General features: G+C 31.2%; 2 protein-coding genes and 1 long non-coding RNA gene across 3 annotated transcripts; 1 reads left to right on the forward strand and 2 right to left on the reverse strand.

Moving 5' to 3' along the window:
• Nucleotides 1–240: 240 nt before the first annotated feature.
• LOC137808653 (defensin Ec-AMP-D2-like) lies at nt 241–828 on the reverse strand. The gene is made up of 2 exons (XM_068609885.1): nt 712–828; nt 241–620 (listed from the first exon to the last, which is right to left on the reverse strand). The coding sequence occupies exons 1-2, from the start codon at nt 773–775 to the stop codon at nt 448–450; spliced, it is 237 nt and encodes a 78-aa protein (XP_068465986.1). The 5' UTR covers nt 776–828; the 3' UTR covers nt 241–447.
• Nucleotides 735–1,797, forward strand: LOC137808654 (uncharacterized). The gene is made up of 2 exons (XR_011080725.1): nt 735–872; nt 1,374–1,797. It is a non-coding gene; the product is annotated as an uncharacterized lncRNA (long non-coding RNA).
• A 4,193-nt stretch (nt 1,798–5,990) lies between these two features.
• Nucleotides 5,991–16,579, reverse strand: LOC137808655 (plant UBX domain-containing protein 7). The gene is made up of 10 exons (XM_068609886.1): nt 16,355–16,579; nt 16,038–16,168; nt 15,843–15,959; nt 15,127–15,322; nt 11,525–11,602; nt 11,375–11,443; nt 9,183–9,326; nt 8,972–9,068; nt 6,939–7,225; nt 5,991–6,345 (listed from the first exon to the last, which is right to left on the reverse strand). Exons 1-10 carry the CDS (start codon nt 16,454–16,456, stop codon nt 6,181–6,183), a joined length of 1,386 nt encoding a protein of 461 aa, XP_068465987.1. The 5' UTR covers nt 16,457–16,579; the 3' UTR covers nt 5,991–6,180.
• Between the last annotated feature and the right edge of the window lie 1,127 nt (nt 16,580–17,706).

Genomic DNA, 17,706 nt, shown 5'->3' on the forward strand with positions numbered 1-17,706 from the left:
TGCACACTTCACGAACACGTATGAGTGTCGTGTTCAATATGAATATCCACCGCGTAATTTAATAGAAGTTTGTGAGATTCAGTAATAATTTTTTTTTTTTAGTGATTGATTTAGAGCATTATGTTGTTTATTATATATTTTATTTATTTTTATCATTATGTTATTTTTTATATTTTTATTTATGGTATTGAGTATAAAATATCATTGATGATAACAATAATAGGGTTAGGTGAATCGTAATTGTGAAAGTAAGAGCATAAAATATAGTATTAGATGATGAACAGATTACATTACTGAATCCCACTGGTCTTAGAAAAAGATCTGTAGAATAGGAGATAAACAAACAAACAAAGATTTATTCTGAAACACAAGTACTTAACTTAACTCAACAACACAGCTATAGAAAGATGATACATAAATCATCTTCTATATATGGAGATTGAAGTTTTAACAGTGTTTGGTGCAGAAGCATCTACGACGGAAGCCACGGCAGTGTCCTCCGCTGAAACGTTCAGTTCGGCAGACAGAAGCACAGTTGGTGTCACTCACACATGGTCCCTTGAAACGGTGGCTCTGAGACTCACAAGTTCTTGCCTCCGCCACCATTCTTGGTCCCATCTCTGCTCAACACATTATGCAACACAACTTATAGACAAGATCACAATAAAGAAAACCCTAAAATGGAAGTATTGAGCATGGAGAAAAGCTTACCAGTGGCGAGAAGAAGCAGAAGAAAGACGAAGATGGTTGAGACAAAAGACACAGAGCGAGCCATGGATGAGAGAGTGAGCAAGTTTGAAGAACAACTGAAGAAGCTGGGGTTGATAGCGAAATGCAATGGAGCTGCTTTGCCTTAAATAGAGATCATCAAGGTAAAAACATGTGGTAATATTTCTTACTTACATTAAATTACTTAATCAATTATTTAGTAATTTTAATTGCATCTTTTAATTCATTCTTCAACTTTTATTTTATTATTTTTTAATTATTATTTTTTAATTAATTGTACAAAAAGTGTATTCTAGCCACTTTTGAGAACTCGTGAAAATATAGCAAGATTGAGTGAATCTATAAAGTTTAGAGTAATAAAAAATGTAAAAAAAAAAAATACTGAATTTAAATAGTTTTTTAATTGAATTTTATACCGGGAATTTAAAATTTCTGAAGAACTAGTTAAAGATAATAAATTTCGATATTCAACTTAAACAAGTTAAAAATTATAAAATAGTTACTAAATAAGGAGTTTAACTATGACAATGAATATAAAAATGAAAAGAAAATAATTTATACTTTCGAGTCCTGAATTATATAATGAAAAGAAAATAATGTTTTCTGGTTTGCATTAAGACCCTGTTTGTTTTAAAATGCTTTAGGAGAAAAAGATGATTATTTGTGAAATGAATGATCGAGAAAAAGGTGAGGAAGCATCATTATTGAGAAGCGGTGGTGATGAGAGAGGCTTTATCGCTTTGAGACAATCTTTATGACAAACACGGTGTCGACCTTCAGCTTTTCCATTTTCACGTTTTTTTAACATTTCAGAACTCATCACTACACGTAAGCGCGTTTCCTTCTTTGCTCATTCTGTATCACATGGGCTGGTAAGTGGGTCCCTTCGCTCGTACCAAACAGGACCTTTCGCTCACTTTTTTATTTACTTTTTTTCATTTCTTTGAATTTGGTTGTAGAGTATTACGTATTCATATTTCTTTAAACATCACTTTTTGTAAAGAGGGAATAGACAGAAGAAATAGAAAATATGGGGATGGAATTAAGAGAATTATTATTATTTTTTTCGGTTGGTCGATCGAATTATTTTATTTTATTATTTTAACGATTTTCTCGTACTTATCTTGTTTATCTGTTTTTCGTTTTTTTAAATTCTATACTTTGATAATACTTATAAAAGACATTCTTACATTAAAGTAAGACTACTCGGTGTTATTAGTACTGGATGATGAAGTACTTGATTCTTGAAATCTGTATCTACTTATATGATTATCATGGATATTTTATTGGACCGGATTAAGGATTTGAATCATAGTTAAGAATGTATTACATAATATTTCATCATTAATTAGTCTAATTAATCATCTGTTTGGATGGTTTAGGTTGCGTCGATCGTTCTTGACAGGTACTAAACTTTCAGGTGTCGTTCGTACCGACCAGTACAATATCAAATGATAAAAAAATATTTCATTTATTATTATTATTTATTAATATTAACATTTCTTTAACTATTTACTATCATTATAAAAGATAAAAAGTTGTAAAAAATAAAAAAAAAACACACCTTTAATTTGATTGTAAGTATCACATAATCCACTATGGTTATAAAAATAATTTACTTCTCCCTCTTTAAATATGTATTTATTTATTTTATATGTGGATTTATATCTCTTATTTATTTATGCAATTGTTTTCTATTAATATTTTAATTGGATTTTTTTCATGTTCATTACGTTAATTTGGTATGATAATAATTATATAAAAATTAGTTGTACCTCTTGGTGAGGACTATAAAAAAATAGATTATATGATGCTAATAAGTTGTATATAAAAATGAATTATATTTTCTAATTTTTTTCCGGAAATCCTTCCTGAAGAGGTTTATATATTTGTTAAACTTTAATGTTAATCATTTTTAAGTTGAAATCTAATATAATCTTAAAGTGTATAACTTATTTAGTAATCACCTATTATTAGACTCGTCGGTTCAATATATATATATATATATATATATGATGAAATATGGAAAAGTTACTTGAAGATAAGTTTTATTCACAATTTTGTAAAGTAAATTATTAGTTTAGTATAATATGTTATTTGTACTACGTTAATAATGAATAATTTTTGTTTTGTTAGTCTCACCCAATAAAGATTACTTATTATTTTATAAATTTATTTTGATTATCATTATTATTTATTTATTATTATTAATATTCTTAATTTTTAATAGTGTTCATAGTACGAAATCAGTGTGAACCACCCTACACCCTATATTATTTCACCAATCCAATGAATTGTCATTAATAATATTGCAACACATTATCTAACTTAATGGAGAAAAAAAGAAAGAGATAAAGAAAGGTTATGTCATGTTTGGAATGCTGTAAAAGAAGTTCGCAGAGCTTCATGACAGAACTTGTCACATTATACGAGATTTGCTTAATACTGAAATAGTTCATGCTAATTACTTATCTTGAAAACAAAATAAAAAACAATCATATAGATAAATAAAATAAATAGGGTATGTTAGTAATTTTTAGAATTTTTAATATAAATATAACTTTAAATTACAAATATAAAATTCATTCTTTTTCATACATTTTTACAAAATCGTTTATAGTAATTTATAATACATATTACTCATCAAAAATTCACTAATTAACCTACACAAACACTTGATTTTTTCTAAGTTTATAGTAATTTATAATACATATTACTTAGATCAGAAATTCACTAATTAACCTACACAAACACTTTATTCTTTCTAAGTTTATAGTAATTTATAATACATATTACTCATGTTAGAAATTCACTAATTAACATACACAAACACTTGATTCTACTTCTAAAAGATTTATGCATGGATTTAAACTCAAATATATGTATCTATCATATTACTTGACTATGAAATTTACACAATAATGCGCATAATAATCTTAATATCAATTCATCTCATATGACATGGTTAATTCATACAACAGACCAAACCAGTTATTTTTCAAACTGTAAACTCATTCATACGAATATCTTTCGACTCTCATCACCTAATAATCTTCATATGTATGATTCTAATATATCAGTAGAGTCATGATATCTCATTCTAAATGAATCATTAGTGAATTCACATTTTTATTTTTTTCAACTTTGAGAAAATCTTTCGAAATATTTTCTAAGAAATTTTCAACTTTTTAATGTTGTATCATATTGAAGGATATTTAACTTTGTATCATCTTAAACAACTCCGATAACGAAGTGTTGGATATGTATTTTTTTTCCAAGTTTAATTGGGTTTTTCATATTAGGATGTTTAAGATAAGAAGCTTATATGACTATTTTAAAAGTAACTTTTTCTTTTAAAAAGTGTGTGTGTGTGTTAAATCCATGGATGAAATATAAGATGAATGAATGAAAGTTGGAAGTATTATTAGTATTAGCAATTTTGGGGAACACATGTCCCTCTTTTAGATTTGTGTATCTTGCTTTACCACTCAGTGGAAGGATGTGGTACGAATTTGCGGAAAAAAGGTGTCATCACTCATTATTACAAAGAATGAATGTGTACACAAAAGTGAAAGAGAAGGAGATTATTTCAGAGCAAATATTTGTTGAATATGCAGTAAATTATATATATAGATAGATTTTTATTCTAGTTACTATTTGTATACTCTTTTTTTTTCTTATAGTAAATTAGCTATTGTTGTATTTCGAATTAAGAAAATGATTTTGTTGATTTTAAGAAAAAAGTAATGTTTGATTTGTATATTTTAATATGAAATTAAAATTGTGTTAGTAAGAAAATCACGTTTTGACATGGAGAATTTTCGTATTGATTGAATATGAGTACGAATAATATCCAATTTTGTATATAAGATATGGGAAGAGGTACGAGTATAGGTATGTACATATTTGTCTCATCTCTAACCTCATATACATGTCTTGGTTTTAAATTATTAAACTTGTTTTAGTTTATTAGGTAATATAAAAACTTATTTCATGTTTTCTTTTTGGTTCTAACTTTCACTCTCATCTAGATGACTCTTTTTCACTACACTTTTTTTTTTATAAGTTCATTCAGATCCTCAATATATTTTTTCTCTTATCACAACCTTTGATTACACACTTTTTCATTTGTGAGATTTCGTTTATAAGGTGTATTACATTTTAGGAAGGACAAACATCAATTACATTCAATGAAACTAGGCATACATTTGATTATTTTCACTTTTTTAAATATTTTTTATTTATTGGTTATTTTTGTCACATGTGAACATCCTACCCTCAATTTTAAGTGTTGGGTAGTATAAAGTTAGTTTATTATGTAACATACAAAACTTAACGTCTTTGTGCTCTTTGTCTTTAATTTTGTTTCATTTATAAAACCTTATTTATAGAACTTTTCTTTTGCTACAAAATTTTTCATAAAAACCCTCTTTTGATTTTTTATCAAAATCTCAATGTGAATGTTTGTTCGTAATTTTGACTATATATGAAACTATTAATTGAGCTTTTAGATAAGTGATATATAAGGTTCGAACACATCTCTTAAAATATCGTACACATGTATCGGACATTGACACTCGTACGATATTTGTAGGACACATATTAGTGAAACGTCCTATTAAAAGAATATTTGTTGGATTTCTGACAATTCTAACACAATTTTAAAACTGAGTAAAAAATTATTATAAATTTTTTTATTATGATTATAAAAATAAGAAACAAATCATTTTGAACCAGTCAAAACAAACATCTGCTCCAAAAAAACCAAAACATACTTGTACACATAAATCTTTATTGTCAATTTATATAATTCATATTTATTTTATATATAAAATTATGTTTCTATGTTCTATATTTTAAAAATTGTATACATATATCTATATCAGTGCATCTGTGTTGTGTATCGTATCAGTAGTCAGTGATCCTTATCGAAACTGCAGTAGATTTTAGAAAAATGTACACCTGTGTTCATCATTTCATATAAAATTTAGAATTCTCTTGTTGGAAATAATTTTCTGACACAAAAACTTCAATAATTTTGAAACAAAATAGCAACTAGTGTCAGTATTTTCTCTTGGTTCTTGAATCGAATTGCTGGATTCTTATCCAAGAAACATTTATGTGACAGATCATTGACTTTACTAACATTAGAGCTTCATCAATACCCGTGTCAGTTTTCCAGTTAAAAACAAGCTTACCGTTAATTTACTAACCAATAACATTTTACTAAACAAAAAAACACAAGGCTATAGGAGAGAATATTAACAAGGTTAATATATTTCCATTAACTTCGTTTAACCCATCATTCGATTCGTGGTATACACAAAGAGTTAATAACCTTTTCTTTGAACATAAAGATCCTCATAAAAAGATGAAAAAGGGGATCATATTGATGGGAATCACCAATCTGAAGTTCTCAGTCTCCAATTTAACCCGGTAATGAACACGAACTCAATCCCATGTCACCGAAATCATAGAGTTGGCAAGGCCTGAATCCTGGAAGGTTGAATTACTTTCATAGTCCAGATTTTTAGATGCTCCGGGAATTGCATGAGTTAGTCTAAATGGCTTTGTTTCATCCTCCCCTAGTTGGGTGGAAATAAAAGACCACAGCAGCTTCAAGAAAAACAAAGAAAATCAAAACCAGACAAATAAACTAACAAAAAACACAATCAACTTGCATCCCAAAAGGCAAAGATCCTTTCATACAAATCTCCACACAACACTAATACTTATTCTGAATAATGGGTGGTGTAAGAAATTCAGGAATTCAACTGAGGGTCAATAACTCTGTTCTCCAAATTAACAAGAAAATAAGCTTGCAATTTAAACCAGGGTACATAATTATTATCATTAACTTTGCAGTATCCAGCAGTCATCAAATAAAACGTAACAATTAACAGTACTACTGTACTACAATACATAATTAACTCATGTTTGAGTAAGAGTGTCCATGATAAATTTAATAATTAAAATATTTCCCTTTGCCATACACCCATATCATATACATCCATAACAATCATAATTTCAAGAACAATGTAGCAATATCGAAAGACATGCAGATATAAATAATATCCAGTAGTCTTTGAAGGGGATAAAGAATGTACAGCATCCAGAAATCATATTAAATTGGCAGAAGATCATCTTTAAGAAAAATGAGAACATTAGGTTGGATGAATTCCTATAGGTATGAGAGCAACATCTGTTACCTGAATTGGATCCGTGCGTAAGAAATTACGCTGAACACGTTGACCACCTGGAAGCCGCACACCAACTCTGCAGAGGAGATTTCTTTCAGCCTTGGGTTCTTCAGGCAGGGGTGGATATGTGGGCCTCTTAGCCAATTTTGTTTCTTGCCCGTTGACTGCAACATCAGCATCTTTATTGTCTCCACCACCAGCCATAGCAGTTGATTCTTTCATGCTTTCCATAGAAGCTGCCAGAGCTCGTTGAACTTCCTCATCCTCCTCTTTATTTTCATTTGATTCTACCAAGGCTATAACATCAAACAACATGATGATGAAAAAATTAAAAAAGACGGTTTCATCATTAGAAATGTAAGGTAGACATATCTCTATACTAAAATATAAACCTTGATTATCTTTGTTTTTCATCTATTCCCATTTTGATAAAATCAGCATATCATAATCCCAGATTTCAGATCCTTATCACTTATTATTTTCTTAGAATATTTGTTAGTTATGATTCTATTAATTAGGGGTTTCTTTATTTTTTTATTAGCATAATTGTTAGATATGATAATACTGACAAAGGATCTCTTTATTATTAATTAGGATATTTTTTAGTTATGATCCTATTAATTAGGGTTATCATTGTAGCCTTTTTTCAAAGACATTTATTTGGAATGATAATAGCTAATAACAGATAGCTGCAGAGTTTTCACCCACAAAAACATTATAGCATGATAGCAGAGTGCGAGATAACCACTCTATTTAATGTTATAATAATACTATTAAAATTTATAATAAATATTCTACCATTAAAATGTAGCATAAATCACACTCATAGCCAGTGAGGTTTTTTCGAATGACACTAACACCCCAGTTCTTTAAAAACTTTACTCAAACCTCCCCTTTGTTTTAAAAACATTACATTTGCCCCCCTTTTTACAGTAAACATGTACCCCCATGCAATCCCATTTTACATTTCATAATGACAAAAGTCGGGGGTCTCTGTGATTTACTCAAATTATATTCAATATTCTGCTGTTAGAAAATCATATATGAATAAAAAAAAGGTTCAATAGTCCAAAGTTGAAACATGGTCTTTGTTTGGAACCACCATTGGCTTGGCAGACTCCGACCAGTGCTATATATTTAAATAAATTTATAAAAAAGTGCATTGACACAGTGGTTGCCTTGACTAATGTTTGTACATGCCCTATATTTGACCCTTCCCAACCTAGCTTTGTAAGCTATTTAGAAATTACATGCCCAATCCCACATCACTCAAGCCCAATAAGCCATCATAAACCTAAATCTCATCTACATACAAATGTGATGAGCCACCACAAGCCCTCACATACACACAAGCATAGTTTAATTTTTCCTCTCTCTTCTCTCTTTCTTTTTCTCTCTTCTTATGCTCCCTCTACGCTACAACAAACTTTAAGAGACAACTACTTTTTTTTTGTGCCAATAAAGGTATTTCTAGTGCGACCGAATTCACTGATTTTGTCCAGTCTAATCTGATTCAGATCCAGTTCAATGACATTGACACCAGTTCGAGAGCAGGTCCAATCTTGTGACTTGATCCAACTGACCACAAGTTCGGTTTATAATCAAATCAGCCAATCCAAGAAAGTTTAATAACACTACTTGAAACTAAACAAGCATAGACTGGGATTATAATAGGCTGGTGAGTATAGAACAGAGTTGCATAGACACCAGTTTGAGAACAGATCCAATATTATGACTGACTGAACTGGTCACAAGTTTGGTTTATGGTCAAACCAACCAGCCAATCTGACCTGAGTTTAATAACACTACATGAAACTGAACAAAAAGTGTATGCGTACGTACCTATGGTGTTTCCTTCTTTTCCATCCTGATTATATTATTTAAGATTGGGTTTATGATTGGTTGGTGAGTATAGCACAGATTTGATGTTCAAAAAACAAACAGGAATACTTAGGAACGCATTGGTGTGCTAGAACTTGTTAACATCAAGTCATCTAACACCAAACAAACACCTAGAATATAGACAGAGACTAGCAAAAAACCTTTAGGTTTTGGTGGGCTAGAACTTCCTCTAGGACGCTTGTGAGACAATGTAATATGATGATCCTTAGGCCCTGCATCAAGGAATGCTAGTAGACCCTGCATCAGTAAGTTAAAAAATAACCTAGTTCAGGATTTATTTATGAATAATGTTTCAATTTCTCAATAAAAAATGTCTTGATCATAGCAAGTTAAAAAAACTGTATCACATACTTCCAATAAGCTTTCGGGTGGAACCATTCCAATCCAAGAGCGCATCTTTTGGCCAGTGATGGGGTCAATAACAAGTACAACAGGAATTGAATCCAGTCGGTAATAAGTGCAGACTTTTCTGCCTTCAGTTGTATCATCATATACCTATATGCAAAAACAATAATTGACAATGAAAAATTGTATATAATACAAAAAAAATACAACAAATGTACGTGTTTAATATCAGCAACAAATACTTTTGAAAATATCACCATAAACCCAAATGCAAGCAGCAACCACTCTTAAAGAATTGGAACTATAGAGGACTTAAAACAGCTACCACAGGGGGAAAGCAGTTGCCATTCACTGGTTAGAGCAAGTTTACATAAGCAAAATTGCCAAGAGTACAAGATTTGAGAAGGACAAGAAAGAAGACTTAAGTAATGGATGCTCCTAAATTAAAGAAAGTATTATTTCAATCATCCAACCCGATCCCATAAAGTATCAACCTGATGATTCTCCCACCAAAAGCAATTGTTACACTTACACACACACACACATCATCACAATATCTAAACACATATATAATAATTCATTCACTTTTATTTTTAAATCCAATGGATCATATTTTTTTGTTTCAAGGACATGATCCATGCAATATCCCAAAGCTAACAACCAAGGACTGATCTAATTAATACTTAATGGATCAAAGTCAATTCATCATAAATTTTTTCATATTTAATTTTTTTAGTATTCTCTCCTCGCCCATTCTCTCTCAATGGATTGGAATTGGATCTATCAAGTCCAAAATTCAAAATTCTTAATAAAAAAATTGTATTTAAAAACTCTAAGAGATAAATAATATTTTCTAACAAATTAAAAATGTCATTAAAATAATAGACACACATTCAATGTTGTTTTCACTCAAAACATGATTTAAGATCAAATACAAGCATACAAAATTACTGATAAAGAAAGTTTCACCAAATTAAGTTGAACAAGAAAACACTCATTGAACATAAACAAACAGACTGGGTTATTTACTTTAGTTACTACTTGCACCAGAAAAAATCAATAGTGTTTGAAGTGAAACTAAAATTTTATTTAGAAATATCTGAAGTCTTATACCATGTGGAAAGATTGAATTATTAACAATGAATCTTGTACTACAGATAGATCACAGATTCACAATTTCAATATTTAAACAATTATTCTAGTTCATTCATCCTAAATCCTCCTTCGGCTTTCAGCTAGCTATAATCTTTTAATCAACCAACGAATTGAACCCATGGTATATTGAAAGAACAATTGGAGTTTGCTTTCAACTTTCAAAAACTATGATATTTTAATTTGTCAAAAAGTATTTTTTTATCTCTTAGTTTTCAAATAGTATTTATTTTATCAAGAATTTTCGACCACCTAAATCCAATTCCAATTCATTAACAGAAAGGGGAGAGGGAAATGGGGGGCAGGGAATAGAGAAAGAAGAGAATATTTAACAAATAAATTTATTTCATTTTTAAAATATATTATTTTATTGGATGCCCATCCATTAAAAATTATAATGGATGGATTGCATTGGATTTTATTAGATGGATCATGGATGGATTGGAATTGTTAGTGGAACAAAATAAATTATTTGTATCCGATCTGTAATGATCTGGCTAAGAATTGATTTGATTCATCCATTTTATCATCCATACAGATAGAAAATATTATGAATCAAGAGGCATAGACAAATTCCAGTTACTGTAAACCTAATTTAACTGGGTCTCACTGACTCAAGTGCTCTATACTTTAATTGAAAGCTGCTGTCTAAACTACCAACTAAATGTAAATGTCCATCAAACTAATAATAGACACAGTTAAGAGAAAGATATACATAAAATTTAACTAAACACAAGAGAAAATGTAATCTGACATGAGCCCATTTTGAAGTCCAAATATCAAAATCCTCCAAACTTCATAATTAATTTAATTAATCTGAGTGAATTTGTTCTTTTATCCAAAAATTACAATAAGACATGGTTAAGCTTAACCGCATACCGTTAGAGTGCCATTCTGTGTATTATGGGCAAGATAATATCCAGAAACTTTTTTGAAGAAATTTGAGAAATTATACGTACTCTTATATAAATGCCAGGTAAATAACATTTTGAAAATAGAAAAAAAATTAACCACCAGTGTTCAAGTCAACAGAGTAGGAAACTGACCTGCCAGAATATACAGTTTGTACTAATAGTCTGAGAAACAGCTTCATTGGCCCATGTATCACGATTTAGCTTCACAAAGTGATCATGATATTAGTGCCAATGCTGAAACAGATCAAGAGAAATGAAAATGGAAAACCAAGAAAATAGTACCATATGGGAGCTGAATTCCTTGGTAGATTGTATGTTCACCAACAACCATTTGTTCTGCACGGAAGCAGCATCTTTTGCCTGCATACAAAGGCCAAATGTTTAGTCACAACGTATACCATTTACATTTACATTTCAAAATATATGCACTGCTCATCTAGACGGACCTGCTACAACTTTTAGGCAAAAATTCCCATAAACTATGGAGATGGAAATGATTGTAATCCAAATGAGTTTAGGGCATCAACTTGTACTATTAACAGACAGATGAAAAAGAAAAAAAAAGGAAGTGGCAACTTAAGCACTCTATCATGTATGCAAAACAGAAATAATCTATATCTTATTAGAGATCTCACTATGATAGACCAATTCCTGAAATAGGTAGGTATTAGCCAGTTCTAATTTTGTACAAGTTATTAAGCAATTATTTTTACATTAATTTCATATTAGGCAGTATATGTCTGATATGACAGTTACAGTGATTTATAGGTTCTGTGACTGACTTGTAGAAGACAATTACAGTGTTGAATTGTTATCCCTTGTCTGTAAGGAATGATGAAACTCTTTCTTAGGAGCAATGTTATCAAAATCGCAAGTATACTTGCAAACTCACACAATCTATGAGTACGGAAGACCAAAGAGAGAACAAGTGCAAAGCAGAACATGAAGGTCACGGATCGTTGCAAGATTGCAACTTCGCTCATGAAATCAGCAGATCATGCATCATGTCAATCCTGAAAGCGTTCATGCAGACTCAGACTTTGTTGCCCAGTTCTAGTTCCCAACTCCTGTAGTTGGCTTTCCAGTTTGGGTTATAATGACCCAATTTAAAAAAATATAAAATATGACCCTTGGATTACCAATTGCAAATCAGAATCAAACATCCTACTCTGTTCCACTATGCTCATCAACGACAGGTTGTCACTGACCATAGCAGCGTACCATAGTCATCTCTGGCCCTTGTAACACTCGTGTCTCAGTAGTTGCCAGCCATCACAACTAGCACTGACGCTTGCATCACCGTAGACAAGGTTCACATCACCATCGCTGGCACCAACTCTTGGGGGTGCCATTTTTTCTTGTTGCTTTGGCTGTTCAGAGTTTTTCTTCTCAGAGATACTTATTTTATTATTTTAGTTAACCATCACAATTTAAAAGACATTTCTTCTCAGTGTTTGTTCTATAATTTTTCTTCTGAATATTTTCTCTTATTCTTGCTTCCATTTAGATTGGGAGCATTATGTCAAGTTCATAATTTGTATTAAGCAATTATGAATTTACTAGTTATTATCAGTTATTCTATGGCTTATGAAACTATTTGTGTTATGTATTGGAGATATTTATGATTATTGTCTATATTATTTTAAAATATAGTTCATGTCTATAAATGTAGTTTTTCCTATATGTCTTATGAGTCGAGTTAAGATCTGTTATCCCCCTTCCGGTTCTCTTACAATCATTGAGTTTGACAACATTGTTAGGGAAACACTCTGAGTATATACACAAACAAATATGTCCTAAAACCCAAGTTATTTCTTTCTTTATTTAGAACTCAGCTTGTTTAATTCTTGAGTCCAACACATTACTAGAGAAGGAAAATTATTTAAGTGGTGGTGATGGAGATCACTATAACAACTCCCAGTCCTATGTTAAACAAGGCTGATTGAAGATTATATGCAAATTTTGAAATGTTGTTTGCCCAATAGCTAGAAATACCAGAATACAAGGGTTTGGAGTATTTTATGAACGGGATTAATAATGTTACTACGAGAAAGTTGTGAACTTGCAACCAAAAGATGTACCAAAGGAAATTGGTCTTTCAAACTCGACATAAATTGAATTGTATGGAGAAACAATGGGTTTTGAGTCAAAGAGAACAATATGTAGAATCTTTCCCTAATGCCTGGCAAACAGGTGAGTTTGTGACAACTAAACTCGGAATGTTAGGAAGAGAAAGGGAAGATGTTGGGTCAGTCTGGTTTTCACCCTAACCCTAATCAATTGGGTGATAGTCGAGCAAGGGTGCAGAATTCTAAAACATTAGCATCAGTTGGGCAACCCAATACCAATTCTGAAAGAAGTAATTAACAAACTTCTGAGTTCAGAAACAGAGGTGCTAGAAACTTATCATACCAGGAGTATGTGAGGAGAAGAGAGAAAAGTTCACTGTTCTCACTGTAACAAACAATTTGGCCATTCCATAGGTGTCGTAAAAAGAAGTAAAAATGCTTATTCAAGAGCAGCATGAGGGGGAGTTTTTGGGAAATCAAGGGCGTGAGGGTGCGTCGGAGTGTCAATCGCCACAATCTTTGTGCATGGCGGTCGCCTGATCGAGACAATCTGAACAATGGTGTCGTCGGTTCAAACAGCGATGACAACTGCACAACGGTGGCTCGAAAAAAAAAGTCACTGGTGAACAATGGGTTCACCAGGATTTACCTAACTCTAGATACCATGCGAAAATAAAGTAAAAAGAGGTATAGGATTAATCCCTTGTGTATAATGAACACATAGGATTATGTATTTATAGATAAGAAACATACAAAAGATATGGGCTAAGCCCATTACATCTAACATATGTAATGATGACTATGGTTCAGATATTAATGACTAAAAATATACTTCTTTTGCTTGTTCATTTCATTCCTTAGGCCTCCCAACCTGATGTCACTTATTGGTGGTCCAAGAAATAAACCTTGGTTACCAAATGCATTACTGAAGCAGAATAAAGGAGTCTTGTTACTTCAGCCTCGGAGAATCAATGGGTACAGTCTCAACTGAAACAACTACAGGTTGTTTGCTCCACACCTACAATATACCTTGACAATCAAAGCATTGTTGCTTTGAGTTGAAGCCTTGTGTTGCACCATTAAACAAAATACATGGAAGTGAACATCTTTTTGTCAAAGAAGAAGGCTATAGATCATTCCCACATAGTTGCTCGTGTTGCTCAAGATCAAATTGCAAACATTTCACCAAGCCTCTCTCTAAACTCAGATCTATAACTCAGACAAACTCAAGTTCTCAAACATCACCAATCACCCTGAGTTATAGGGGACATGCTAAAGCATATTGTATACGATTAGTTAGTTGTCACCTAAATTTGGTTATAATTCAGTTGTACCTAACCATCCTTTGGTTGTTAGATATAACCAACTAAAGTCATCCATAAATTGTGATCAATTGTACTTTACAACAAAGATTATCGATAGCTTGTTTTCTTTGTTTTCTCTAAATTATCTCTATGGCATACCAATCTAAAAAATTTAATGTTAATTTCGAATTAGGTAGTTAAACATTATGATATCTAATAATTATACACAAATTGTGTGACAGGCTTGTGAAAGGAAATTAAAGTGCCAAATTGTTATTCCTTGCCTCTTGGGAGCAGGAAACACCTACGTTAGGGGGAAACCCCTAGTTTGTACACAAATATGTCCTAAAGACTAATATAATTTTATCTTTATTGAGAATTTAGTGTGCTAAATTCCGTGAGCCTAACACAGTACTAGTGTGTGTTTTTTAAATTCTCTCCACATTGTGTTTGGCTTCACTCTTTCCACTCCAACAGAATCTGGAAAATCCAATCTAAGAAGCATGTTTACCTTATCAAAAGGACCATTGAACATCAGATGAAATGGTGGGCGATAAAGTGAAGCAAGGTTGTCCCGAGAAGTCTCTGCTGTAGAAGCAGCACCTTGCTCTGGCTCCCAAACTCCTGGATTTCTCATTTCCTCTTCAAAGTTACGAAATGCAACTAGGGTGCTTGGTTCTTGTGAACGATGCCCAACCCTTGATGCTCTGCATAAACATGACAAAAAACAACATAAATACATAGTTTGAATGTCAAAGCAACATATATACTATAGCACAAGAAAGTAGACTTATAAAACTCAATGAGCCAAACTAAAAAATACGCAAATATTTCTTAAAGATAAGACAAGTAATAAAACAACATTAATTGAATTCAGGCTACAATATCAAGGACTAAAAAGTAAAAACAACATTAATCCTTTATGATACATCTCAAATACCATAAAAAAAAATTGTCGGCATTATACTTCTTGGTGGGTAGTCATCAAACAGACACGCCAAGACACGCCATATTCAAAAAGTTAAACCTTCCAGTTATGTATGGATATCAAGACTGTCTATCTAGATTCAACAATTGATTCTTCTTTCACCTAATTTTGTTTCACAACTCAAAGGCACACATAAACAGCTTGCAGATTATACAAATATATAATCCAGAGAATAAAAAACACCGAATAATATGCATCTCTGACAAAACAAAAGAACAAATGAGGAAAAAAAAACATACCCATACAGCATTGCATCGTCATAGAGAGTTTCCCTTATTACAGGCAAGGGAGGGCGCACTTCATCTGCCTCGTTGAGTCCAACACTTTCACTCGCCGTTGCGTCCTTCCTCGGTTCACTGAAACAACAAGTACAAGTTAGAGAGAAAGCAACCCACAAAAATCACTTACAAATAGCACAGGAATCGGAGTACAACCTCGGAGGTTGGTCAGTCCAGGAATCAACATTTTCCAAAGGTGGGGTGTGCAAAGTTGGAGGCGGCACTGCCCCACTTTCACTACCTATCAAAAACAACTGGAGGGCCTCCTCAAGCTTCCAACTGGTAGCCTGTTACAACATCAATCACAACAACAACCCTAATATTCCGTAGATCTGTTAACAAATAACAATAGTCTACACTTCTCTCTTGATTAAAATTCACTCCCCGCCCCTATGAGTGGTAGGAAGTTTCAAGATTACACAATAATGAGTGTAGAAAGATGTGAAATTGGGGAATTTGGGAGAGAGCGAAACCTGGAGGAACTGGCGCGCAGTTTCGGCAGTCTGGCCCTGAGCGACCTCAAGAAACGAAGAAACCATGCTCTGCTGCTCGTTCGTGGACAGCACTCCTTCCATTGATTCCGATCGAGAAGGGATTAGGGTTCGTTCCAATCCAGAGGAAGAAGATGAAGAAGAATATGAGTACTCATTAACCAACTAACACACTCTTCTCTGTAATCTTTAATGTTTTTGTGAAATAATAATAACAATAATAAATTATTATTATTAGAATGTTTCTCTTCCTAACTTTTACATATTATTATTATATTGGCAAATATAATTTTAAAAAATATTTTTAACAATAATTTATCACATGTTAATCTATTTCACTGTATAAAGATAACTTTTTTTAATGTTATTTTTTAATTTAATTAATAAAATGAATAATTGATTTTTTATTTTAAAATAATTAAATAACTTTTTTTAAATAACGGGTATATAATTTTTAATATCATTTTTACAAAATTATATATATATATTAAATTCTATTATTTTTTTAATTAATTATTTATAAAAATAATAAAACTATATAGATTATAAAGCTATGCATTTTTAATATAATCAAAATGTAAATATACGTGTGTAAAAATACTTGTGTTTTAACTAGTACTTATTAATAATATTTATTTAATTATAATAAGAAACAGTATCATAAATATTATATATACGAATTAAATCAATCAATTAAATTATTAAATTTTGAATAATTTCGATAATTTACTACCAAATTTCTTATTAAAATTTGACTAAAAACATCTACAAAATATTTTGCTAAGGTGTGGTTGAGTTTAGTTCTTAAGGACTTATTTGTGTTGATTAAGTTTGTGATGCTATAATAGAATCTTCATCTTAAGCATAAAAAAACTAATATAGCACATATTATATAAAAAAGAATAGAAGAAAAATGTAAAATAAAACATGAAACTTGCTTAAATTGAAATCTTTTAAGTTCAAAAGAGATCCAAAACACATGACTTAATTCTCGTGCAAAATTTATGATTCTAGTTATCTACTTTCAAAGTATAACAATCATGTTGGGTAAATAAATTATTTTGAAAAATATTGAACCAAACAATGGGAGACTTTTTCAACCTTTTGATATACACAAAACTACAACACAAATAACTTAATTATCTTTTATTATATTTCTCCAATTGATATTCGACTAAACAACATCACAATACTTGAAACCCCAAGTGATCATTAGTCGATTATCTGTAAGCTCTTTCCACTAAGAAATTAGAGATTAACACTTGGTTCACGTCTTTTAGTGAGACAATATTGAAATTTAATAAAAACAACATTGATTTTCAACCTTGCTCTTT

This window comes from Phaseolus vulgaris, chromosome 3 (assembly GCF_000499845.2).
Source record: "Phaseolus vulgaris cultivar G19833 chromosome 3, P. vulgaris v2.0, whole genome shotgun sequence".
Lineage (NCBI taxonomy): Eukaryota > Viridiplantae > Streptophyta > Magnoliopsida > Fabales > Fabaceae > Phaseolus > Phaseolus vulgaris.